The following is a 27,886-nucleotide window of genomic DNA, read 5'->3' as shown; positions in this document are numbered from 1 at the left end:
GAGTCACCCAAGAAGCCCCAAATTATTGACTTAGGATAACAATAATCTGTCACTGTAAGTTCATCAACTGTAACAAATGTACCATTCTGGCTGGGGGATGTTGGTAATGGGGGAGGAAATAGATGGGGAAACAGTGGAAACAGTGTCAGGCTTTATTTTTCTGGGCTCCAAAATCACTACAGATGGTGACTGCAGCCATGAAATTAAAAGACACTTACTCCTTGGAAGGAAAGTTATGACCAACCTAGACAGCATATTCAAAACCAGAGACATTACTTTGCCAACAAAGGTCCGTCTAGTCAAGGCTATGGTTTTTCCTGTGGTCATGTATGGATGTGAGAGTTGGACTGTGAAGAAGGCTGAGTGCCTAAGAATTGATGCTTTTGAACTCTGGTGTTGGAGAAGACTCTTGAGAGTCCCTTGGACTGCAAGGAGATCCAACCAGTCCATTCTGAAGGAGATCAGCCCTGGGATTTCTTTGGAAGGAATGATGCTAAAGCTGAAACTCCAGTACTTTGGCCACCTCATGCGAAGAGTTGACTCATTGGAAAAGACTCTGATGCTGGGAGGGATTGGGGGCAGGAGGAGAAGGGGACGACAGAGGATGAGCTGGCTGGATGGCATCACTGACTCGATGGACGTGAGTCTCAGTGAACTCCGGGAGTTGGTGATGACAGGGAGGCCTGACATGCTGTGATTCATGGGGTCGCAAAGAGTCAGACACAACTGAGCAACTGATCTGATCTGATCTGATACATGTGTAGGGGCAGGGGAGTACCTAGGAAACCTCTATATCTTCTGTCCAAATTTGGTATGAACTGCAAACTGTTCAAAAAATAAAACCTATTAGAAAGAGAAAGAAAACAAAACCAAAAAATTTATGATTGTTTTCTCAATAAGTTATGCTTCAAATTATAAATTTTGAGTGAAGGATGTAAATTTGAAACATTTCATTATATAATAAAAATATATATTCCTAAAATAATTGGAACTTCAAATCACTACAAACTACTACAGATAGTGGAGATATGTTTCAACTTGCCCATAACTTCATAAAATATATATGTATTAATATTCAATGATTTGAATATTAACATACATCTGGTGAAATTTCATACAAATAAATGTAAAAATATTAGAAACCTTTCAAAGTACTTCAGGACAATGAAAGAAGAAGAAAAGTCTCTCTAAATAGTTCATAGGAACCATATTCTGACCCCCTTTAAATGCCATTTTGCAACTAATTCCCTAATAGCACTTTGCAGTCATACCCAATTCAGGTTCCTACTCACTAGCTAAGTAGTGGACCAGCCTCAGAGTATGCATTTTTTTTTAAACCACTGCTACATAAGCAAAAATTGCTTTTATTGAAGTGTAGTTGATTTACAGTGTTGTAGGGGTGCACATTTTTAATTCATCCTTTGACAAATTTACAAATTTCTACATGTGATAGATTCTTAGGGTTGCTTAAGCAAGTTAAAGCTTTGAATTAAAATAAAATTCTCAAAGTCAAGGATCTCTCCACAATATCAAGACGGAAGAGCAAGGGAATATTTTTGAGTAAGTGAGACCAAAAGGGGAGCACAGACCTTGTAAATGTCATAAAGAAGGACAAAGGAAAACTCTACATGAGCCCAGTTAACAGCCCAAGGAGTGAGTAATTAGACATATGGATTTTGAGACATGATTTGCAACAAACTTCAGTCACTGTATTAGAATGAGTGTTAGGCAAGGGACTTCTGGCCAGCAGTCTGATTGTGTCTGATTGACAGACACAAACCCATCACCTGTGAAGTCCTCATATCCTCAAACCCAAGGATATGAGCAGGTCATAAGCTGACCTGCTCCATAGCTCAGATTCTTCACTTATAAACTTGGGAAAATAACACTTACCTTATAGAATGATTTTTTTTTTTACAGAATAATATTCATGAAATGTTAGAAAATATATTATGATATAAGTAACAATGATATCAGTAACATACCTAAAGTTGTAAACTATATGTACAAAAGGCTTATTACATTTATAGCTATAAATAAATAAGAATTTCTTACCAAGGATGAATTCCAACTGTGGTTCATTTGGAGTCTTCTGAATGCCTATGAATAATAGGCACAAATTCAGATTGACTATATTTAACTCATCAAAATCAAGTGAACATATATAACTCTCTCCCTGCCCACAATGTATAAACACGTTATTTGGCAGAACAAATAAACTCAGTTAATCATCCAGACGTATATAACAAGTCAATTCTCAGGGCAGGATGTAATATTTATAGCAAAACTAGATATGGCTAAAGATTTGATTGCTCTATTTAGTTCCATGGTTATAAAACAGAAATATTGTTTCCGTAAGGCATGAAAAATGCAAAACATATTTTTCAACTGTTTCTGTTTCTTTTGTATATATGTCGACAGAGATGGAAGCTTCACAAAGGATGACCTCATCCAAGTCTTCTCTGAAGCAGATTTCTCTTTCACACCACCTCGACCTTGTGCTAATAGTAAATAATTAAAGAGCGATTTCTAGTTAGGTTACTCAGGACATGATGACGGTAGTTATTCTGCCAATTTATTGATAGCTCAAATCAGTATTCTATTAAATGTTCTTTCCTTTTTTGGCAGTTAAAAAAAATCTATTAACATGGCTAAATGATTTAAGATGAAGTGGGAGGGAAAGTAAGTTTGAGAACAAAGGTAAGGAAATGGGAACATTTAATGGTTAGAAGATAGAAAGGTAAGGCTGTGGCAAGTAATAAAATGGTAGATGGATTCGTTAAGACCACAGTCTGTTTCAGAGCTTCCCAAACAAGAGTGGCTGACTAGGGATATAGCCATTTTTTTTTTTTTCAGTATCATCAAATGAAATATAATCTATAAAAATAATGAATCAGTATGTTGTACACCTTCACCTAATATAATATGGTAAGTCAATTATACTTCAATAAAAAAGAAAAACAGAAATAGAGATTATAAAAAATATAAAACCAAATAAATAAAACTACAAAAAGTAAGCACAACAACAACAAAAATAAAGAGTGACTGAGGATTGGGATGTCATTTGTCACCACTCATGGGTGACCAAGAAATAAAAGAGTATTATAAAAATCTTCTCCTTGTTTATCTTTATTGGTGCACTCATCAGATAAAACTTATATGTATTAACATTTAGTCATGAATATACTGTGTCCACTACAGACTGGCACTTGCTATCTACCTCTGCAAGGATTAAATCATGAGCTGCTGCAGCTGCTGACCTTCAGTATCCCCTGAAAGGAATTTAGGGTGGAGATCATAAATGAGGCACTCTGTGATTTGCGGAAAACAACAACAACAAAATGGCAGAACAGGTTTTCAGACAGATATTTTCAGGAGACAATTTTATAAGCCCAATTCTTGCATCTCCTCATATCTAGAAAAGCACTAAAATCCTTCATGGTGACATCTGCTCCTTATAACTAGCAGTGACCTTCATGAGAATAGCAGAAACCTTCTGCAGAAATATGTGCTTGATTGCATGTACTCCTCTTTCACCAAAGTCACATGTACACTGACCTTTCCCCCTGCTTCTTTGGAGCAGTTCCTAAGAGCTATCTGAAATGCTGTCTCCCGGGCTATAGTTTTCATTTTGCCCCAATAAAACATAACTCATAACTCTTATGTTGTGTATTATTTTTTCAGTCAACAACTGTTAGAACCATCTCTTTGTATAAAACCCATCTGTTTTTTATATACAGAGTTCATATTTTTTGCATTTATGTTTACTTTTATTTCCTACTGACATTTAACAATTTTAGACTTTCTAAGAGGGGTTAGATTGACAATTATTAGGTAGGTCTTTGTTAATTTCAAATACTGTAGTTATTTTTTTAAAGGCTATTAACAATTCTGCTATAAGCTCTGACAATCAAATTACTCAAATAAACTCATCCAACCAGTATAATTTTCTCAAGATTATTTTTATAATGTAAATGAAATATGAGAGGTTAGGCATATGTTTACCAGGGCTAAATAACTGGATAAGAATTTTTTGAATAAAACACAACACATGGCTGATTCATGTCAATGTATGGCAAAACCACTACAATATTGTAAAGTAATTAGCCTTCAATTAAAATAAATAAATTTTTAAAAAAGTTTATGCTAAACAATCTAACCCAAACTCTAGAATGTTAAGCATGAGAAGAAACATATAATTCTTCCAATGATTTGAATTACTGGAGTAGCACAAAAAGCAACGTTCATGTTCAAATGCTAATCCTGGCCAAATAGCCAAGCTTGCTTGCTCTATTGATGTGACTTAGGTATGGCAGCAACCGCTAAGCAGCTAGTGTAATCATTGTGCCCTAATGTTCTCAACTGAAGTGTCTTTGGTTTCAAAGAGAAAATTTCTAGGTTTCAAAAAATAATTCCACATGAGAGTAGAAATATATTCAATAGAAAGTGTGCAACAACAGCCTCCTAAATGGTGTCTCGGACCCTCTCTGTGCCTCCACAATTAGGTCTCCATCAACATCCAGAGTGATTTTTTCAAAATTCGAGTACTGTCTTAGTTTTCCAATTGATCTTCAAATAAAGATCAAAATCCTTAACAAAAAGAAACTATATACTGTTCTTAATACACATTCAAGAACAATGGTTCTATTTGATATTGAACCATTTCATAGACTATCATCTTCCTCACCCAGGATAAAAGAGGAGAGACGTATCATAGACTTAGAACACTGAAATAATAGTGCAAAGGAACAAAGTTATTTAATTTGGGAACAAAGTTATTTAATTTTATACTCACTTGTGAACTGAAAGTCCCCGGTGTCATTCGCCTGGGGGGTAGGCAGAAAGTTCTGGCCTTCTTCTGATGCTCCTTCCTCTTTGATTTCCATGATCAATCTTCACAGTTCCTTAAATCTCCCCAATGTCTGTGCCCAAATGCCACGGCCAAAGATTCTTGGTTTAATATAGGTGTATTTTCAGCTAAAGTCCTGATATTCCCACTCTGAAATTCTGCATTTAGGAAACAGCAACAGGAAAAGTCTCAGTTACTTCCAAGTTCAGTATAAAGCTAAAAACTCAAGGTAGTTAGAGCCTACAGATACCTTCGTATGAACTTCCTTCCCGCCTCTCCCACTTTTATTTTCAGAATCTATCCACACAGTTACTGTATCATAAACTCTGGGTTAAATGGGTATTCTCTATGTAATCATTTTACTGTCATATGAGATACTTCTAAATCCTGAGAGGTATATTATTTCTCTTCTAATTCATTTTGTAAAGTAGCACATAGCTATAGGAGCTGCTAAATTAATATGTACCTAATTTAGCAGCAAGAGCAGATAGCATCTTGACAAAGCATTAGGATGTTCAGCCAAGATGTATCTTACTATCATTCCTTCCATTAGAACTGCCCTTTATGCTTATCTCTCTACCCACTTTTGTTACAACACTATTCATGAGCACATTAAGACCATTTGGCACAACACTCTTCTTCCAAGATGAGCTAACAGGTTGTTCAGGGAAGTTCCAACTTCATCATTATCCATAGTTTCTTGCTTCTCTGCCTGATCAAAGTTTAAATGTTTAATGATTGGGATATATGGTGAAAAGAATGAATAATAATTCTAAAAAGCTAAAGTTCCAGGGCAAACGAAAGGAACAGAAAAATGATGAAAATTAGCATGGGGAAAGAAAGCCTCCAAAAGTTTAATACCCTGTTACACAGACAGACTCAAACAGAATTAAGTTCATTTTGATTTTTAGTATGTTATTCATGACCAAGAATGAATCAGGAAAAAAAAAATCAATGTTGTTTTAATTCAAGTTACCACCTGAATTAAAATGTATAAAAAATCTTTAAACGTCTACCCAATGCTATTTAATGAGATAGCAGCAATGGAGTTTGGTTTGGAATACTGATTTGGTTTCCAGCTTCACAAGTTCATAAACTCACTCTTTGTTGTTTTTAACAAAGCAACTTCATTTATAATTCAGCTCTAGTGTTTAAATGTCATCTGGCAAAAATTAAATCCAGAGAGCATCTTGAATCTTTAGAACATATTACAATAAGTTTGCAGATAAATACACATTGGCTTCTAAGGATATAACTAGGAATACTTGCTGGGGGTAAAAGGCTATAGTACTATCAATAAGACCAAATCCATTAATTTGGTAATTATATGTTTTATTGAGTTATAGTTGATGTACAATATCACATAAATTACAGGCATACGACATAGCGATTCACAATGTTTAAGGTTATACTGCATCTATAGTTACTATAAAATATTGGCTATTATATTCCCTGTGAGGTACTATATATCCTTGTAGCTTATTTTATACATAATAGTTTGTGTCCCTTAATTCCCTACCCCTATATTGGAAACAAAAGCAAAAATAAATGGAACCGAATTGAACTTAAAGGAAACCATCAACAGGATGAAAAGACAGCTTACCGAATGGGAGAAAACATTTGCAAATGATATGACTGATAAGGGGTTAATATCCAAAATATATAAAGAGCTCATACAACTTAACGTCACAAACAACCCAATTAAAAAAATGGACAGAGATCTGAATACACACTCTTTCCAAAGAGGAGATGCAGACGTGCCAACAGGCACATGAAACCATGCCAAGCATCACTGATCATTAAGGAAAAGCAAATCAAAACCACAGTGACCGATTGCCTCATACCAGTCAGAACGGCTGTCATCAAAAAGAACACAAACAAATGTTGGAGAGGACGTGGAGAAAAGGGAACCTTCATACGCTGTTTGTAGGAATGTAAACTGGTGCAGCCACTGTGGAAAATCATAAACATATATATATACACACATATTTACATAATTTTGCCATTTGAAACAACACGGATGAACTTGGAGGGTACTTTGCGAAGTGAAATGCCAGACAGAAGAAAACAAATACTGTATGATATTACTTGAATGTTAAGTCTAAAAAATACAACCAACTAGTGAATATAATAATAAAAAAAAAGGAAGCAAACTCACAGACACAGAAAACAAATTAGTAGTTTCCAGTGTGAGAGGGAATGGGGGAGGGGTAATATAGGGGTAGAAAATTATATTTTAAATTAAGATAATATTTTCTTGTTGGATTATTTAAATTTAGATATCTTTTTAATATATAAATAGGAAAGGCGCATACTTATTGTACCACATTCTTTCAAGAACCTATGACAAATGCATTAGCATCAGTGGGATGCATTAGCATTCATATCTGTGGAAGGGCGCCATGTATGTGGGACTCAGATACACGGATTTTGTAAACTTTACTACACACTTTGACCAAAGACTCAATCCCTAATCCTGATCAGTCATTTTAAAAATTGTAAAGGAGAGCCTGAAGTCAGGTAGGTTGATTCCTCCAGTTCCATTCTTCTTTCTCAAGATCGCTTTGGCTATTCGAGGTTTTTGTATTTCCATACAAATTGTGAAATTATTTGTTCTAGCTCTGTGAAGAATACTGTTGGTAGCTTGATAGGGATTGCATTGAATCTATAAATTGCTTTGGGTAGTATACTCATTTTCACTATATTGATTCTTCCAATCCATGAACATGGTATATTTCTCCATCTATTAGTGTCCTCTTTGATTTCTTTCACCAGTGTTTTATAGTTTTCTATATATAGGTCTTTAGTTTCTTTAGGTAGATATATTCCTAAGTATTTTATTCTTTTCGTTGCAATGGTGAATGGAATTGTTTCCTTAATTTCTCTTTCTGTTTTCTCATTATTAGTGTATAGGAATGCAAGGGATTTCTGTGTGTTGATTTTATATCCTGCAACTTTACTATAATCATTGATTAGTTCTAGTAATTTTCTGGTGGAGTCTTTAGGGTTTTCTATGTAGAAGATCATGTCATCTGCAAATAGTGAGAGTTTTACTTCTTCTTTTCCAATTTGGATTCCTTTTATTTCTTTTTCTGCTCTGATTGCTGTGGCCAAAACTTCCAAAACTATGTTGAATAGTAATGGTGAAAGTGTTATCAAGACAGTATGGTACTGGCACAAAGATAGAAATATAGATCAATGGAACAAAATAGAAAGCCCAGAGATAAATCCACGCACATATGGACACCTTATCTTTGACAAAGGAGGCAAGAATATACAATGGATTAAAGACAATCCCTTTAACAAGTGGTGCTGGGAAATCTGGTCAACCACTTGTAAAAGAATGAAACTAGAACACTTTCTAACACCATATACAAAAATAAACTCAAAATGGATTAAAGATCTCAACGTAAGACCAGAAACTATAAAACTCCTAGAGGAGAACATAGGCAAAACACTCTCTGACATACATCACAGCAGGATCCTCTATGATCCACCTCCCAGAATATTGGAAATAAAAGTAAAAATAAACAAATGGGACCTAATTAAACTTAAAAGCTTCTGCACATCAAAGGAAACTATTAGCAAGGTGAAAAGACAGCCTTCAGAATGGGAGAAAATAATAGCAAATGAAGCAACCGACAAACAACTAATCTCAAAAATATACAAGCAACTCCTGCAGCTCAACTCCAGAAAAATAAATGACCCAATCAAAAAATGGGCCAAAGATCTAAATAGACATTTCTCCAAAGAAGACATACAGATGGCTAACAAACACATGAAAAGATGCTCAACATCACTCATTATCAGAGAAATGCAAATCAAAACCACTATGAGGTACCATTTCACGCCAGTCAGAATGGCTGCGATCCAAAAGTCTACAAATAATAAATGCTGGAGAGGGTGTGGAGAAAAGGGAACCCTCTTACACTGTTGGTGGGAATGCAAACTAGTACAGCCACTATGGAGAACAGTGTGGAGATTCCTTAAAAAACTGGAAATAGAACTGCCTTATGATCCAGCAATCCCACTGCTGGGCATACACACTGAGGAAACCAGAAGGGAAAGAGACACGTGTACCCCAATGTTCATCGAAGCACTGTTTATAATAGCCAGGACATGGAAGCAACCTAGATGTCCATCAGCAGATGAATGGATAAGAAAGCAGTGGTACATATACACAATGGAGTATTACTCAGCCATTAAAAAGAATACATTTGAATCAGTTCTAATGAGGTGGATGAAACTGGAGCCTAGTATACAGAGTGAAGTAAGCCAGAAGGAAAAACACCAATACAGTATACTAACGCATATATGTGGAATTTAGAAAGATGGTAACGATAACCCTGTATACGAGACAGCAAAAGAGACACTGATGTATAGAACAGTCTTATGGACTCTGTGGGAGAGGGAGAGGGTGGGAAGATTTGGGAGAATGGCATTGAAACATGTGAAACGTCATGTATGAAACGAGATGCCAGTCCAGGTTCAATGCACGATACTGGATGCTTGGGGCTGGTGTACTGGGACGACCCAGAGGGATGGTGTGGGGAGGGAGGAGGGGGGAGGGTTCAGGATGGGGAACACATGTATACTAATTAAATAATTTTCTATTAAAGAAAAACAAACAAACAAACAAAAAAAAGAAACAATTTTATGGTTACCAGAGGTGGGGAGTGAGAGGATCAGGAATTGGATGAAGGCAGTCAAAAGGCACAAACTCGTAGTTACAGGATAAATACTAAGGACATGATGTACAACATAATCAATGTAATTAACACTTCTGTATGTTACAAAAGTTGTTAAGACAATAAACCCTAAGAACTCTGACCACAAGGAAAATAATTTTTTTTCTTTAATTTTGTATCTGGCTGTTCACTAAACTTTTTTGGTAATCATTTTATGAGGTCAAATCAGTCAAATAAGTTAAATCACTATGATGTACACCTTAAACTATACAGTGCTGTATGCTCAATAAAGCTGGGGCAAAAATAAAAAATAAATAAATAAATAAAAATTGTAAAGGAGATCTAAATAAGGCAATAAGGATGAATCCTAGCAAAATAATAACCCGGTACCCAATGACAAGTGATTAACAAATGTCAACTCTGTGTGTGGGTTGTGTGCACTTGTGTAATTTGAGGGTGAGTAGAGCTAAGAGTCGGACACGACTGAGCAACTTCACTTTCACTTTTCATTTTCATGCATTGGAGAAGGAAATGGCAACCCACTCCAGTGTTCTTGCCTGGAGAATCCCAGGGACGGGGGAGCCTGATGGCTGCCGTCTATGGGGTCGCACAGAGTCGGACACGACTGAAGTGACTTAGCAGCAGCAGCAGAGAGGACTAAAGTAAGATGCCCACAAAGACCCACTAACATAGTCTCATTTTAAGCACGCCCTTTCAAAACTGAAAAATGAACTCAATTTTAGAGAGTATGGAGCCAGACCTATGAAACAAAGCTTATTTGACAACCTCTTATGATTCTATTCATTTCCATTCTATCTTTGTTGCACTTGAGGACAAATTTCAGGTGTGATAGTTATTAGCAAGGCACAGACCTCAGAAGGAATCAGCTACTGTACTGGCAAAGTAAAAACCAAGCATTTCCAGCTGATAAATATAGCCTTTACCTAGGGTTATGGTTAGGGGCAGTAGTTCCTTTTCTGTGTCTGTTTGGAAACTTTTTGGTTTGGAGATCATGCATAAAAATAGACTGAGGTTTTACCATACCACACAGAAGTTTAAAACAGCCAGAGACTAAACAATTCTTAAAGCAGAAAGAAACCACATTAAGTATACCTTAAGCAGAAGAATAACACACTTATATTTGATTTTTAGAAAGCTTTTGTTGATGTTTTTTAGTAGCTAAGTCCTGTCCCACTCTTTTGCGACTTTATGGACTATAGCCTGCCAGGCTCCTCCGTCCATGGGCTTTCCCAACAGTGGAGTGCGTTGCCATTTCCTTCTCTAGGGCATCTTCCTAACCCAAGGATCAAACCTGCATCTCCTGCATTGGTAGGTGGGTTCTTTACCACTGAGCCACAAGGGAAGCCCCTTTAGAAAGTTTATTGAAAGTCAAAGAGGAAAATATACTAGAATGTGACAACTCAGTAAGGAAATCAACCTGTTTGGAGGCAATCCTAATATTCTAGAAAAATAAAATAATAAAAAGAATTCATGCCAACACAGAAGCAGATAACTAGAGAAGAAAACTGGATCCAAACCAATTAGAATCTGGATTCAAATCAATTACTAAATAGAATTACCTAGACTTGGTGATGGAATTAGATGTGATGTCAGAGTTGAGATAAAGGAAGACAGAAATTTCACATGGGACCCAGTCTAGTTTGGGCTATGAAGCTATTTGTAGAATACAGTAAGTCCCCTCCATGTGAACCTTCAAGCGGTGAACTCTCAAAGATGCACACATGCGTTCCATCAACATCAGATGGGAATGAAACTGCAGCTTGCCCTCTATTTCCTACTGCTGATGACCCTTCAGGTCAACCATCTCCCACCTCCTCTCCCTCCTCCACTCAGTAACTCTTCTTGCCTGTTCACTCCATGTCAGCCCCTGTATGCCAGCTGTTGTGCTATACTACTCTACTTTTCAAGGTACTGTACTGTAAGATTTAAAATGTTTTCCTTTTTTGTGTATGTTTGTTTTCTATGTATTATGCGTGAAAAGTATTATAAACCTATTACAGTATAGTACTATACAGCCGATTGTGTTAGTTGGGTACCTAGGCTAACTTTGTTGGACTTACGAACATGCTATTGGAAAGGAACTCGTTCATATGTGGGGAACTTGAAGAAGGGATTGCAGTCAAAGATGATGAGTTTGATTTTAAACATGTTGCTTCTGAGATGCCTTAAGATATTCAGAAAGCAATTGAACACGTGGGTCTAGATCATGGGAGAGATATTAAGGCTCTTAAAATATATTTTTGGTCAATTATTGTTGACTAATGGTTGAAGTCAAAGGGATGCATAAAGTCACAGAAAGCAAGGGCATGCAGTGAGAAGAAGGATGACTGAGGACTCAACCTTAAGGCACAGAACTGTTTCAGAGAGCAAGAAGAGATGTCACCTGGGAAAGGGACCGGCAATGATGGGGAGAGCAGAGAGGAGTGACCAAGGGTAACAACATCATTGTTTCTCAGATAAACAGTGCCACTGGGTTAAAAGATGACTTCACTTTTTTTCAAGAATGGGGACACGTGTGCATATTTAAATACTGAAAGGACATAACCAAAGGAATAAAGAGGAATTAAATATTAAGAAGAAAGGAGATGATTGATGGGGCAAGGAAAATCTGGATGCTAGTACCTGCTGTAATGAAAGGAGGGGTAAATAGAAAATTAGATATGATCTGACACGTAAGGGAGAGAAACTTAAGGATATTCGCCCTATGGCTTCAGCATTTTTTTTTTTTTTCAAGAAAAGGACATATTTGTGAACTCTGGGTAAGTAAAGATGTCTCAACCTCACTTCAAAAGCACAGTTCATAAAGAAAAATGTTAATAAATTTGACTACATTAGAAGAAATATGTTCTGTAAGCAAAAGATACCATATAAAGTGTGAGATAATTTATATACTAGGAAAATACATTTGGAACACAGAAGTTTTCCATTTCTGCTTACATGAGGACGGAAAGACTATTACTCCTACCAGAAACTCAAGAAAAAGCTGAATAGTATATAAAATCCTAACTTTTCCTTAAGTAAGCAGAGAGCTGAGGTCTCAAAGCAACCAACCAGCCTGATCTCTTAGAAAAGATAAATTCCTCCAGAGAGCAGAGCTGTCTTTCACCAGAAGAAGGGATGTCAGGCTCCAAACAAGTTTGAAATGGAAATTCAATCAAAATATTTAATGACTTACTAAAGGTCAGGGTAGGTTACCATGAGCATATATAGGTACTGAGAGCCACAAACTCAAAGGTAGTTTGTAACCATCAACAGATTTTTTTCTTCATGAACCTCACCAGACGCTCATGAGGAAGACTGGGAGCAGAACAGGATATGAAGAAAGCGTCCTTGATAATGCAGGACTGTGGGAGGCAAGCAACAGAAAAAACACAGCACATCACTTGGACCCGCCTCTCTCCAGAACAAAACTGGCCAACACTGTTGCCATCAGGGCACAGGTGAAAACTCATTGCGATGAGGGGATGGAAACGAGGGAGGAGGGAGGAAAGTTTCCTGCGATTGTTTCATTACAGATCCTCTATTTCTAAGAGAAGGAAAGAATCACTAAGAAAGCCCTATCCATAAGGCCCAAGAGCTCAAGACAGCAACAATATAAACAGTCAGGAGAAAAGCAAATAAGCGATCAAGAAAACCAGACTCATATGATGCGGAAGTTGGAATTATCAGAAAGAGAATACACTAAAAACCGTAATGGAGGGGAAGGAGGTGGGAGGGGGGTTCGGGATTGGGAACACGTGTACACCCGTGGCAGATTCATATTGATGTATGGCAAAACCAATACAATATTGTAAAGTAATTAGCCTCTAATTAAAATAAATAAATTTAAATTAAAAAAAAAAACTGTAATGGAAAAGGTAGACAACCTGCATGAGCAGATGGATATTTTTAGCAGAAACTATTGGAAAGAATCAAATGGAAATGCTAGGAATGTAAAAGACAAAAATATTTAAAGACATCAGAACCCTGATCTAGAAGTGCAGAAAGCACCAAGCAGAAGAGTCACATACACACAACCCCCTCACCAATTATCAAACAAGCAAAAACAAAACAAAAAAAAACTTGTACATATATCATATTCAAACTACTATAAACCAAAGTTAAGGAAAAAAATTTAAGGTAACCAGAGCAAAAAAGGCAAAGTACATATAGAATGACAGAAATAAGAAAACATTTTGGACTGCTTAGGAACTATGTAAGTGACATATTTAAAGTTCTGAAAGAAGAAAAACTATCAGACGAAAATTCTATACAAAGTAAAAATAACCTATAAAAATTCAGAGAGACAAAGACTTCTGCCCAGACAAATAGAAAGTGACAAATTCATTACAAGCAGACCTGCACAGCAAGAAATACTAAAGGAAGTTATTCAAGCATGACATAACAGAGAAATATCTGGATCTGCAAAAGAAAAGAAGAGCACTACAAATGGTATAAAGGAAAATAAATGTTAATTTCATTTTTTCTGACTTTGAGTAACTATAAAAGATAATTTCCCAAAGCAGAGGTTGGCATAATTTTCCTGTTAAGGACAGACAGTAAATATTTTAGGCTTTTGGAGTCACGGAGTCTCTGTCAGAGTCACTCAACTCTGATGCTACAGTGTGAAAGCAAATACTGAAAATACATAAACAGGTAGGCCTGGCCATGTGACACTAATATTTTATTTGCAAAACTAATTGGTATTCAGAGTTTGTTTGACGCGCAGACTAGTATCTACCAAACACTGGTCTAAAGCACAATTAGTAGCAACGTATTGTATGCTTCTAGCATATGTAAAAAATAACATCAGTAGCAAGATGATGAGAGTGAAGAACAGGGAGTTATTATTGCTTTTACACTAAAATGATAGGCTTCTCTGGTCACTCAGATGGTAAAGAATCTGCCTGCAATGGAGGAGATCAGCATTCGACCCCTGGGTCGGGAAGATCCCCTGGAGAAGGGGATGGCTACCCGCTCCAGTATTCTTGCCGGGAGAATCCCCATGGACCGAGGAGCCTGGTGGGCTACAGTCCATAGCGTTGCAAAGAGGTGGACATGACTGAGTGACTTTCACTTTCATTTTCATGCTAAAATGATAGTATACAATTATATCACTAAATTATGTGAAAGTAGACTATTTGCTCTTAATCCAACCACATCAATAACTACATTAAATGCAAACAATCCACAGACACAGATACTTCAATTAAAAGAGTGAGACTATCAGCTTGGATAAAAAAGTAAGTCCTGACTATATGCTTCATGCTCTTCTATGCTTAGTTGCTCAGTTGTGTCCGACTCTTTATGACCCCACGGACTGTAACACAGCAGGCTCCTCTGTCTGTGGAGATTCTCCAGACGAGTATCCTGGAGTTGGTTGCATGCCTTCCTCCAGGGGATCTTCCCAACCCAGGGATCAATCCTGGGTCTCCTGCATTGCAGGCAGATTCTTTACCAGCTGAGCTACCCGGGATGCCCTTCATAGTTATATTTATGCCTCATATAAATATGAAATTTATATATTTTTCCAGTAGTCATGTATAGATGTGAGAGTTGGACTATAAAGAAAGCTGAGCACTGAAGAAGTGATGCTTTTGAGCTGTGGTGTTGGAGAAGACTCCTGAGAGTCTCTTGGACTGCAAGGAGATCCAACCAGTCCATCCTAAAGGAAATCAGTCCTGAATAGTCATTGGAAGGACTTATGCTGAAGCTGAAACTCCAATACTTTGGCCACCTGATGCAAAGAGCTGACTCATCTGAAAAGACCCGGATGCTGAGAAAGATTGAGGGTGGGAGGGGAAGCGGACAACAGAGGATGAGATGGTTGGATGGCATCACCGACTCAAGGAACATTAGTTTGAATAAACTCTGAGAGTTGGTGATGGATAGGGAGGCTTGGCGTGCTGCAGTCCATGGGGTCACAAAGACTGAGCGACTGAACTGAACTGAAAATGAAATATATGCTTCATAGTTATATTTAAATAGAATGACATACATAGGTTAAAGTAAAAGGATCAAAAAATATAAACCATGCAAACATTAATCAAAAGAAAACTGGAGTGACTATATTAATATAATTAAAATAGATTTCACATCAAGCAATATCAAAAGGTACATAACACACATGTGCCTAACAGCAAAGCTTCATAATACATGAAGCAAAAACTTAACTAAAAGGAGAAACAGACAAATCTTCAATGATATGCTTGGAGATATCAACATCCCTCTCTCAGTAATGGACAGAAGAAGTAAACATAAATCAGTGAGGATACAGTAGACTTAATCACACCGCCAACAGCTTGACCTAATTGACATTTATAATACAATGAATTCAACAGCAACCGAATATACGTATGTATTTCAAAGTATATATGGAATATTCACTAAGATTATATCCTAGATCATAAAACAAACCTTAACAAATTGAAGAGAATTGCAATAAAAACAAGTGTGTGTATATAAATCACATTCACACTCATTAGAATCAGAATGAAATTACTACAGTACATATCAAAATATGTTGAAGGGAAATTTAGAGTATTAAATGCTTATAATAGAAAAAATGATCTCAAATCAGTGATCTAAGTTTTCCCTTACAACTAGAAAAGGAGCAAATAAAACCTAAAACAAGTAGAAAAAGGAAATAATGTGTTCGATTAAGGTAACCAATAAAGATTTAGTTTCCAGAATATTTTAAGAATGTTAGAAAAACAAACCCAAGAGAAAACACTAGCAAAACATGTAAATAAGTAACTCAAAAATATTAAACACAAATTGCCAAGAAACATATTAAGAGATTTTGAACTTTGCTAGTTATCATGGATGGAGAAGGAAATGGCAACCCACTCCAGTGTTCTTGCCTGGAGAATCCCAGGGACGGGGGAGCCTGGTGGGCTGCCGTCTATGGGGTTGCATAGAGTCGGACACGACTGAAGTGACTTAGCAGCAGCAGCAGTTATCATGGAAAGGCAGACTAAAAGTACATAACCATTAATAAGCAAAAATTTTGAAATCTCAAAACCTCAAATATTAATGAGGATTTGGAACAACAGAAACTTTCATGCACTGAAGCTGTTCCAATCATAATGGAAAATAATTTGGTAATACTAGTAAAGTTGAAAAGCAATTCTACTTCGAAGCATACATTTGAGAAAAATTTAAACAAATGCATACCAGAAGACAGTTGAAAGGATGTTTACAATGAATCAACTAATAATAAATATTGAAATAGGCCCGTCAATAAGAAACTAGAAAAATATAATGTGGTCTATTCATCCTATATAGGATGAATTTTCATTTCAAGTATCAACACTGATTAACTTCACAAAGCACAGAGAAAAGAGAAAGAGTGAAAAGGACCATCAGACAGAGAGAGACAGAGAAAGAAAGACAATGGCACTTATAGAAAATTTTAAAACATACAAAATAATATTCCAGTTCTGCATTGCACAGGGGTCCATACACATCATAAGTACAATCATAGAGAAATGTACAATAAACATTAAAAGAAAATTGTTATGATATTTGGGAGGAAGGGTGTGTGAGATGTGATCAGGAGGAGGATCGAGGGGTCTTCAACTCTACTGAGAAAGTTTGATTTACTAAACTGGGTAAGGACTTCCCTGGTGGTCCAGTGGTTAAGACCATGCTTCAATGTAGGGGGCACAGGTTCGATCCCTGGTCAAGGAACTAAGAATCCACATGGCATGTGGCACAGCCAAGAAATTTTTTTTAAAAAGGAACTCTCATGTTAAAAATAAAACTGGGTAACAGGTATAAAACGTCTACTATATTTTTCTTTGTGACTTTGGTATGTCATAAATACTCATGAATTTAACTAAATTATGTTCATGTGTTGAGAGGAAATAGGAGGAACACAAAGCTTTGAGAAGAGTGATGGAATCTTGTGCTGGTCTTTCCGAGCAGTGAGCGAGGAACAAGTAGGTGGGACAGTATGGGTCCATCTGAGCCTGGAGACACAGGTTCATGGAGACCTCTGTATAACTGTGTAACTTTCTCCAGCAGAGCTCATCAGCCTGGCGAAGAAGGACAGTTTAGTTGATACAGTGTTGGGGTTCTGTCTACAGGTGCGGTGAGAGAAGGGTATAATACTAACGTGGCTGAAAGGTTTCTAGGCTGGATTGGGAAGTCATTAAGGGGAAAGATGTGACGTACTGGAAGCTGAGAGAATTTAGTCCTAAGTGATAAGTCCAGGGAACTTTTATGGGATAAATGGGTAGACAAAACAGGGTGGTCTTTGTGGTCACTAGCATCCATAAGACAAAGAATTGGTACCAGGAAGGATGCTAGGTGGGGTTATTCCCACGGTCGTTGCAATGGCCCAAGAGAATATACAGGCCAAGAGAAGACCTTGTGTCTGGTAGAAAAGTGTAAAGAGAACCGGAGTTTGGCCAATGAACAGGATCAACAGGGGTGGAGGTGTGGCAGAGCAAGGCATAACAGCTTAGGAGGGCTCTCATGACACCTGGAAAACAGGAACCCTGCCTCCAGGCTCTGTATATGTGGCCGGTCTTCATTACAATAGGCAGCAAGGTAGCAGAAAACTGCAGAAAAGCAGGTCCCCATTACGACAAAGAGACAATATATTTTCTCAAGAGGTAGAAGGCAGGTGGGACTATTTTTCACAGAAAAAAAAAAAGACTCCAAAGACCTTATGTAATTTTCAAAAGTGAGAGGATCCAAGGAAGATTGAGTCATAGCCAACTAAGCTCATGGCAAAATGGGAGTGAAACAGTGGGCCAGGATACTTGACAAGAGGCTCTTGTGGTTTAGGATGTATCCCAGGATGACATGGGTGTGAGACATTGTACCACAGGCTGTTCTTTGTTTCTAAGTGAACCTCTGGTTAAAGATGCTTCTTGGCCTGTTCAGGCTGAAGTCCAGAAGGAGAGTACTTGGAGGCTTGATGACACTATATATCTGCCATTTTCATTTAGGTTTACAAACAGTGCTTTGATGTGATGTGTCAAATGAATTATTATTTTCCAACCATCTCAAAAAAAAATACTAGAATAGCAAATTTCTGTTATGTTGATGGAGTGTAGCCTAGGTGGTGCTAGTGGTAAAGAACATATTTGCAATGCAGGAGACATGGGCTCCATCTTATAGAAGGAATGGGCTACCCATTCCAGTATTCTTGCCTGGAGAATTTGATGGATAGAGGAGCCTGGAAGGCTACAGTCCATGGGGTCTCAAAGAGTTGGACACAACTGAGCAACTAACACACACATATTATGTTGATGGTATAACCTTTCATGGGCTTCCCAAGTGGCTCAGTGGTAAAGAATCTGCCAGTCAAGCAGGAGATGCAGGTTCAAGCTGCATCTTCATCCGTGGGTTCAATTCTTGCCTGGGAAATCCCATGGATAGAGGAGCCTGGCCGGCTACAGTCCATGGGGTGGCAAGAGAGTCAGACACGACTTAGCAATCGATTGAACAACAAATAGCCTTTCAGTAACTAAGCTACCAAACTGCTCACTTCATGTTAGTGTTGCAAAACCTTCTGGAGCCAGGACTTCATTCTAATAAAGCAGATATAATTCAGAATGCTAAATCACTTTAAAACCTTCTAAACATCCACACTTTGCAATATGTACATGGATGGGCTGAACTTCTACAAATCAGCCAAATGCTATATGGGGACAAGAAGAGGTGAAAGAAGGAATACGATCCAGATGGAATTTACCTCTACCTTCTCAGCTCCTTTCCCCTCACGGGAAATGTCAAGTGCTTTGAAGGCTACCATTACTACAAGAGAATTTCATTCACATTTGTTCAGCCAGGATCATAGTTCAGTTCAGTTCAGTCGTTCAGTTGTGTCCGACTCCTTGTCACCCCATGAATTGCAGCATGCCAGGCCTCCCTGTCCATTACCAACTCCCAGAGTTCACCCAAACTCATGTCCATTGAGTCAGTGATGCCATCCAGCCATCTCATCCTCTGTCGTCCCCTTCTCCTCCTACCCCCAATCCCTCCCAGCATCAGAGTCTTTTCCAATGAGTCAACTCTTTGCATGAGGTGGCCAAAGTACTGGAGTTTCAGCTTTAGCATCAGTCCTTCCAAAGAACACCCAGGACTGATCTCCTTTAGAATGGACTGGTTGGACCTCCTTGCAGTCCAAAGGACTTTCAAGAGTCTTCTCCAACACCACAGTTCAAAAGCATCAATTCTTCAGTGCTCAGCTTCCTTCACAGTCCAACTCTCACATCCATACATGACCACAGGAAAAACGATAGCCTTGACTAGACGGACCTTTGTTGGCAAAGTAACGTCTCTGCTTTTGAATATGCTATCTAGGTTGGTCATAACTTTCCTTCCAAGGAATAAGCATCTTTTAATTTCATGGCTTCATCACCATCTGCAGTGATTTTGGAGCCCAAAAAAATAAAGTCTCCCCATCTATTTCCCATGAAGTGATGGAATCTTAGTTTTCTCAATGTTGAGCTTTAAGCCAACTTTTTCACTCTCCTCTTTCACTTTCATCAAGAGGCTTTTGAGTTCCTCTTCACTTTCTGCCATAAGGGTGGTGTCATCTGCATACCTAAGGTTACTGATATTTCTCCTGGCAATCTTGATTCCAGCTTGTGCTTCTTCCAGCCCAGGGTTTCTCATGATGTACTCTGCATAGAAGTTAAATAAACATGGTGACAATATACAGCCTTGACATACTCCTTTTCCTATTTGGAATCAGTCTGTTGTTCCATGTCCAGTTCTAATTGTTGCTTCCTGACCTGCATACAGATTTCTCAAGAGGCAGGTCAGGTGGTCTGGTATTCCCATCTCTTTCAGAATTTTCCACAGTTTATTGTGATCCACACAGTCAAAGGCTTTGTGATAGTCAATAAAGCAGAAATAGATGTTTTTCTGGAACTCTCTTACTTTTTCGATGATCCAGCAGATGTTGGCCATTTGATCTCTGGTTCCTCTGCCTTTTCTAAAACCAGCTTGAACATCTGGAAGTTCATGGTTCACGTATTGCTGAAGCCTGGCTTGGAGAATGTTGAGCATTACTTTACTAGTGTGTGAGATGAGTGCAATTGTGTGGTAGTTTGAGCATTCTTTGGCATTGCCTCTCTTTGGGATTGGAATGAAAACTGACCTTTTCCAGTCCTGTGACCACTGTTGAGTTTTCCAAATTTGCTGGCATATTGAGTGCAGCACTTTCACAGCATCATCTTTCAGGATTTGGAATAGCTCAACTGGAATTCCATCACCTCCTCTAGTTTTGTTCATAGTGATGCTTTCTAAGGCCCACTTGACTTCACATTCCAGGATGTCTGGCTCTAGGTGAGTGATCACACCACTGTGATGATGAGGGTCATGAAGATCTTTTTTGTACTGTTCTTCTGTGTATTCTTGCCACTTCTTCTTAATATCTTCTGCTTCTGTTAGGTCCATACCATTTCTGTACTTTATCGAGCCCATCTTTGCATGAAATGTTCCCTTGGGATCTCTAATTTTTTTGAAGACATCTCTAGTCTTTCCCATTCTGTTGTTTCCCTCTATTTCTTTGCATTGATCGCTGACGAAGGCTTTCTTATCTCTTCTTGCTATTCTTTGGAACTCTGCATTCAGATGCTTATATCTTTCCTTTTCTCCTTTGCTTTTCACTTCTCTTCTTTTCACAGCTATTTGTAAGGCCTCTGCAGACAGCCATTTTGCTTTTTTGCATTTCTTTTCCATGGGGATGGTCTTGATCCCTGTCTCCTGTACAATGTCACGAACCTCTGTCCATAGTTCATCAGGCACTCTATCAGATCTAGTCCCTTAAATCTACTTCTCACTTCCACTGTATAAGCATAAGGAATTTGATTTAGGTCATATTCTCAGTAACAGGGTTTATTCTTATGTTTCATCTTTCAAAAGTAACTGCAGAATTAAACATATGATTTCAGGGAAAATTTTTTCTTTGGAAAAAAATGGCATAAGTTGGCAAATATTTTACATAAAAAACAAAATCAAGCATATATTTAAGGTCAAAATCTTCTCTGTCTTCTCATGTGGATCCTCAACACACAGAGGATAACTCCCATCAGAGCAAAAGATGCACATTCAGGGGCCATGATTCTGCCCAGGAAAACCAATTAACCAATTGTGTCAGAGGACACATTGAATTGTCAGAGGACAATTCAATTCCCCAGGCCATCAGGATGGTTTTACCACTAATATTAAGTTTGGTGAGGTGATGCTTTGTCATGAGAGGAATAAAGATGTGAGCTGTCAGGGCTCCACTTTGATCAGAAGTCCAGCTTTGGGGGCTCAGTATTGAATTAGTTAGCTATGCTTCCTTTAACATGAGGAAGCACCACAGACATGAAATAGAAGACACATGGATAGAACATAACCAAAAAGCAACATTATTTGAAGGCTTTTCCACTCAAAATGTGGTTCCTGGATCTGCGGTGTCTGCATCACCCAGAAGCTTGTAAGAAACGCAGAACCTTGAGCCAGACCCCAGATCTACTAAATTCGAATTCACACCGTAGCACAGATGATTCTTATGCATATTCAAGCTTGAGAACCACCACTTTAAGGAAAATATAAGGTAAGAAATCATTCTAAATCACAATGAGTATTAGATGGTCACTGAAACTAGCAAATTCTTGATGTTCAGAAGGACAGAACACAAAGAAGCAATACAGAGAACTCCCTAGAACAAGCGAAGTCAAAGATTTATGCCTTTGGCTCACTGTCAGAGGTCAGTCTGCCTGCTGCTCATTTGTTTCAGTTTAGGATAAGAACGACATGGATCTCCACTGTATATGAAGTAAGAAAGGAAGGCTCTGTCAATTCCGGTGATAAGGCAACCTTAACCCTGAGAACTCAGAACACTTCAGCATCACAACAGATTTGCACCAGACTTTAAAATCTTAGTCGCTCAGTCATGTCTGACTCTGCAACCCACGGACTATAGCCCACCAGGCTCCTCTGTCCATGGGATTCTCCAGACAAGAATACTGGAGCAGGTGTTATTCCCTTTTCCAGGGGATCTTCCTGACCCAGGGACCGAACCCGGGTCTCCTGCACTACAGGCAGATTCTTTACTGTCTGAACTAGCAGGGAAGCCCAGAATTTAAAGTTTCTAACAATAATCAAGGATCCTAACAGGAAGCACTTGGAGCAGCTCTGGGAATATAGCGAGTCCACCACCTGACTTGTTAAACTGTGTTTTGTGTCGTCACAAAAAGGAAAGCAATCTGAAGAATTACAAAGTAAATATGTGAAAATATGCTTGATTTAATCTCAGTCAACTCTTCCCAAGAGGTTGGTTACATATGTCTACTATAACCACTCTTTCAAACACTGAGATAAAATGTTCTAACACAGTACAGAATTAAGACTTAAGGAAACTAGGGGTCATTCCATTTAAGAGATGAGAACACTGAGACCCAGAGGTGGGACAGAAAAGCTCCACAGGCTTAGCAGCCACTCGGGTTGGTTAGAAGTTCTTTTGTTCTAAGGTGGGCTTTTAACCTTCTCTTTTTTTTATTATTTTTTATTGGAGCATAGTTACTTTACAATGCTATGTCAGTTTCTATTGTGCACCAAAATGAATCAGGATACATATACATAAATCCCCTCCCGTGTGGATTTTCTTCCCATTCAGGTCACCACGGTGCACTCAACAGAGTTCCCTCTGCTATACAGTATGTTCTCATTAGTAATCTATTTTACACATTGGTATCAATAGTGTTTATGGGTCAATCCCAATCTCCTAATTCACCCCACTCCCTCCTTGGCATCCATACATTTGTTCTCTACATCTGTGTCTCTATTTCTGCTTTGCAAATAGGATCATCTATACCATTTTTCTCAGAGAAGGCAATGGCACCCCACTCCAGTACTCTCACCTGGAGAATCCCAGAGACGGCAGAGCCTGGTGGGCTGCCGTCTATGGGGTCGCACAGAGTCGGACACGACTGAAGTGACTTAGCAGCAGCAGCAGCATACCATTTTTCTAGATTCCACGTATATGGGTTAATTTACAATATTTGCTCTTCTCTTTTTGACTTTTTTCTTCACAGTATGACACTTTTGGTTGCTACTCACACATCATCCAAAGGATAGGAATTTTCATCAAATGTTCCAGAAAAGGTTGAAATTTCAAGGTAATTTTTCTCTATAAATACTTCATGTGACACATGACATTTTGCTTACTTAACAAAAGCTTGTAAAACTGGTCACCAGCCCTAAATACATTGTTTGTTTGTTTTTTAATTGCTATCATACAGCAGAGGTTTAAAAAAAATGGTACAAGAGAGTTTTATAGAAATTCACTAGATGCTTGGGTATTTTTAAAAGGCCTTCTCTGTCGTCTGAAAATTGTCTAGAGGACAGGAGTCTACTGTCTATACTTAAGAAGACAGAGCTTTTCTCCTGATACTATTATTCGGCAGCTGCATATTCCAAATGTAATGGCTCCTAGCAGTCCTTCTCAAGCCTATCTCAAGAAGCAGAGGCATGCAGAGAGAAGTTTAATTTGGATGGAGGTTGATTCTTCCCTTCACACGTACTAAATAGGGCTTTGAGGAAGTACTATCTCAGCAACGTCCAATACTGCAAAGTCCTTAATGTCCCACACATCGACCCAAGGCCAGTTAAATACTATGTGTTTGAGAAAAACTAAAACTGAAGCTTTGGCTGTATCCTCAGGCCATTTCTAATACAGACATCAGAAGTTATTCATTCACAGAACCAAGTGAATTCCTTTTGAGACTACATTTCAGGTTCAAATTAGTATTGACTGAATTAGCTATGGTTTCTGATGATTAATTTCTCATTTTCTTTTGAAATCTGAAATTTCAAAGTAAGATAATAAATTTAATTAAAATTTTATCTTCTGCTTTTTATTATGACAGGCAAGGATAAATGCATATTTGTGATCATTACAATTTTGCTCTAACTCTCCAGAGATGTTCATAGAGTGCCTGAGGTTATCTACAAAGAATATAGTGTAACCTAACTAAGATTTCTCCATCATACTCCTTACTGCATACAGATGATAAGTCTGAATTCTCTCACTGAAAGCAGTTTCTTTACACTCAAATGTGTATACAATCACACATTCTACCTTAAAATATTTACTCAAAACTGCACTACAATAAGAGCAAACAATAGGTACTCAAAAAAATAAAATTTAATTGTTAAATCTGAATTGGGAAGAATATCAACAAAAAGAACAAGGCTGAGTGGTGAAGTTCCAAGCCATTGTTCCACCTGCAAATTCATTTAATTTCTCTGGTGCCTCTCATGCAACTAAAGAAATCGTGGATTAATTGAGTGAATTCCCTTTAAAGTATGAGCTAATCTAGGATCAGCTAGAGTATGTATACATGCTGAATCACCTCAGTCATGTCTGGTTCTTTGCAATCCTATGGACTGTAGCCCACCAGGCTCCTCTGTCCATGGGATTCTCCAGGCAAGAATACTGGAGTAGGTTGCTGAGCCTACCTCCAGGGGATTTTTCCAACCCAGGGATCAAAGCCATGTTTCCTGCAGCTCCTGCATTACAGGCAGATTCTTTACCACTGAGCCACCAGAGAAGCTTCTTTCAGCTAGAATATATGAAGGGTTATTACTGAGACTGTATGGAGTTTAAGTATAGCTTCATGTGAAAGTAAGTCATTGATTTTTGCCTGAATACTGAATAAATCTATTTCCTTTCCCATCTTTACAGTCTCAAGCTAAGACTCTCCAACTTTTAGGGCTGTTTTCACTTCTCATGTAAGGAGAAGTAAGGAAAGAAAATATCGTAATCATTAATTCATATGACACGTATTTACTGAGAATCTGCTATATAGAATAACCTGTTTAAATGGAAAAGCTTTTTATATTCTCTCCAAAGTACTAATTTTCAATCCTTAAATAGCATAAGCAATATAACATCTACCTCTTCACCCTCCTCTCCCTCCTCTCTCCAACCCCGTACTCCCCAAACCCCTCTATCCCTCCCATAAACATTTTAGCACTTAATATTGCCTGGTTCTTTTCCCAATAGTGAACTGCTCTGAGAATTTCTTCATCAATTGTTTTCCCTTTGTCTGGCAAGTTCTTAAGTGTGCCTCTGTTTGACTTGACTATTTCTTGCTGTTGTTCTAGGGTCTTTTATAGTTTAACTCTCTGTTAGTCTAGTGTGCACATCTGAATCCCTCTCATGCCTGTATGCTTAGTTGCTCAGTCGTGTCTGACTGTGACCCCGTGGACTGTAGCCCGCCAGGCTCCTCGGTCTATGGGATTCTCCAGGCAAGAATACTGGGGTGGGTTGCCATGTCCTTCTCCAGGGGATCTTCTCCACCCAGGGACAGACCCCTTGTCCCCTTCCCAGGTGGCTCAGCAGGGAAGGAATGGCACTTCCTGTTACAGTAATTTAGCATGAGCGACATAGCAAAGTGGAGAAGAGAGCTATTCGGGACCCGGACTGCCGAGGTTCTGCCCTCTGGGATCTAGGGCAATTATCTAAATCAAACCATTCCTCAGTTTCCTCACCATGAGTTAGGGAAATGGTAACACCTGTTTAGTGAATTGTGGAGAGGATTAAATAAATACATGCAAAATTTTAGGTATTCCATTTCTAGCAGAAATGGACCAAGGAAACTGAATATTATATGCCTCACTGATTGCAAGTAGATACAAAAAGCAAGCTACTTGGGCATTTTGAAAAATAAACAAAAGCAGGAAAATTGTGAGAGGGAACTAAAACGGAGAGAGGTAAACCACAGGCAGTGACTTTTCATTTTCCCCTGTTTTCTTTCAGTTCAGATCTGAAGGAAGTTCTTATTTTTTGACATGAGCCAAAAAACTGTGGCAAGTTTAAAAGAATTTAAACCATATATGTATATTTTCAGAACATAATATAATTAAACTAGAATTCAATAACAGAAAAGTATCTAAAAAATACAAATATTAGGGAAATAGGTAACACACTCTTTAGATAACCACTGGGCCAAAGAGGACATCACAAAAGTAATTAGAAAATAATTTGAATTATGAAAGTAAAGACTAATGACAAAATTTGTGGAATGTACCAATGATAGACGTACTTATAAAAATATATTATATTAATATTAAAAAAGTTTCAAATCTATGATCCAAGTTACCTCAGGAAACTAGAAAGAGTACATACTAGTAAAACTAGTTTTCTAGTAAAATTAGAAAGACTACATTCTCCCATAAGGGAGGGAATAATACAAATTAAAGCAGAAATCAGTATGATTGAAAATTAAAACAATTGAAAAAAATTCAATAAATCCCAAAGATAAATAAAATTGATAAACTTATCCAGACTGACCAAGACAAAAGAGAGAAGCTATACATTAGCAATATCAGGAATGGACGAGGAGGCATCACTACAAACCAGAACTTAAATAATTAAGAGAGATTCTGAATAATATGAAAATAAAGTAACAATTAAACAAGGTCTTACTATATAGCGGAGCGAACTGTACTCAGTATATTGTAATAAACCATAATGGAAAAGAATCTGAAAAAGAATATATATGTGTATGTATAACTGAATCACTCTGCTACACACCAGGAAGTAGCACAACATTTTAAATCAACTATAAAGTGTGATTATATAAAATTGAACAAATTGCTTGAACAAAAACTGCCAAATCTCACTCAAGAAGAAATGTATAAGCTGAGTAGTCCTGTACCTATTACAATACTTGGATTCATATTTAGAAGCTACAAACAAAACACTAGGCTAGATGACTTTCCTGATGAGTGGTACTAAAAATTTGAAGAACAAATAATAAAAATCTGTACAAACTCTTTGAGAAAACCAAAAATGGGAAATAATTTCTAATTTCTTTTATGAGGCCAGCATTATCCCAGTGCAAAATCAAAGATGATATAAGAAAAGAAAAATACAGAAAAACATGCTCATGAAATTTGACTCAGAAAAAAATATCAACCAAAGCTTAGCTATAACAGATCTAATTCAACAGTACATACAAGTAGTTCATTCTAGAATGAACCGGTATACAGAGGGGTTTATCTAGGAATGCAAAACTAGTTCAACATTCAAAAATTGAACACATATGATCATCTCAAAGATGCAAAAAAAGTACTTGACAAAAATTCAACATCCAGAAAAAAGAAACTCTCATTCAGAAAATTGTTTAGTAAACAAACAGATGGAGAAGGCAATGGCACCCCACTCCAGCACTCCTGCCTGGAAAATCGCATGGACGGAGGGGCCTGGTGGGCTGCAGTCCATGGGGTCGCTAAGAGTCGGACACGACTGAGCGACTTCACTTTCACTTTTCACTTTCATGCATTGGAGAAGGAAATGGCAACCCACTCCAGTGTTCTTGCCGGGAGA

The 27,886-nt window shown here is 37.8% G+C and overlaps 1 protein-coding gene across 3 annotated transcripts in view; it reads right to left on the bottom strand.

Moving 5' to 3' along the window:
* The window catches only part of INPP4B (inositol polyphosphate-4-phosphatase type II B), an 853,196-nt gene that overhangs the window by 415,068 nt on the left and 410,242 nt on the right, over positions 1–27,886 (bottom strand). For all 3 annotated transcript variants that reach the window (XM_086346584.1, XM_086346591.1, XM_086346583.1), the window contains exons 4-5: positions 4,796–5,007; positions 2,056–2,100 (exon numbers count right to left, since the gene is read on the bottom strand). In XM_086346584.1, the coding sequence (XP_086202710.1) occupies positions 2,056–2,100; positions 4,796–4,886 (136 nt within the window). In that variant the 5' untranslated portion in view covers positions 4,887–5,007. The remainder of the gene's footprint in view (positions 1–2,055; positions 2,101–4,795; positions 5,008–27,886) is intronic.

Source organism: Bos grunniens, chromosome 17 (assembly GCF_055505025.1).
Source record: "Bos grunniens cultivar Pamir isolate PY7600 chromosome 17, Bosgru_T2T1.0, whole genome shotgun sequence".
NCBI lineage: Eukaryota > Metazoa > Chordata > Mammalia > Artiodactyla > Bovidae > Bos > Bos grunniens.
This window is presented reverse-complemented; position numbering and strand designations above follow the sequence as displayed.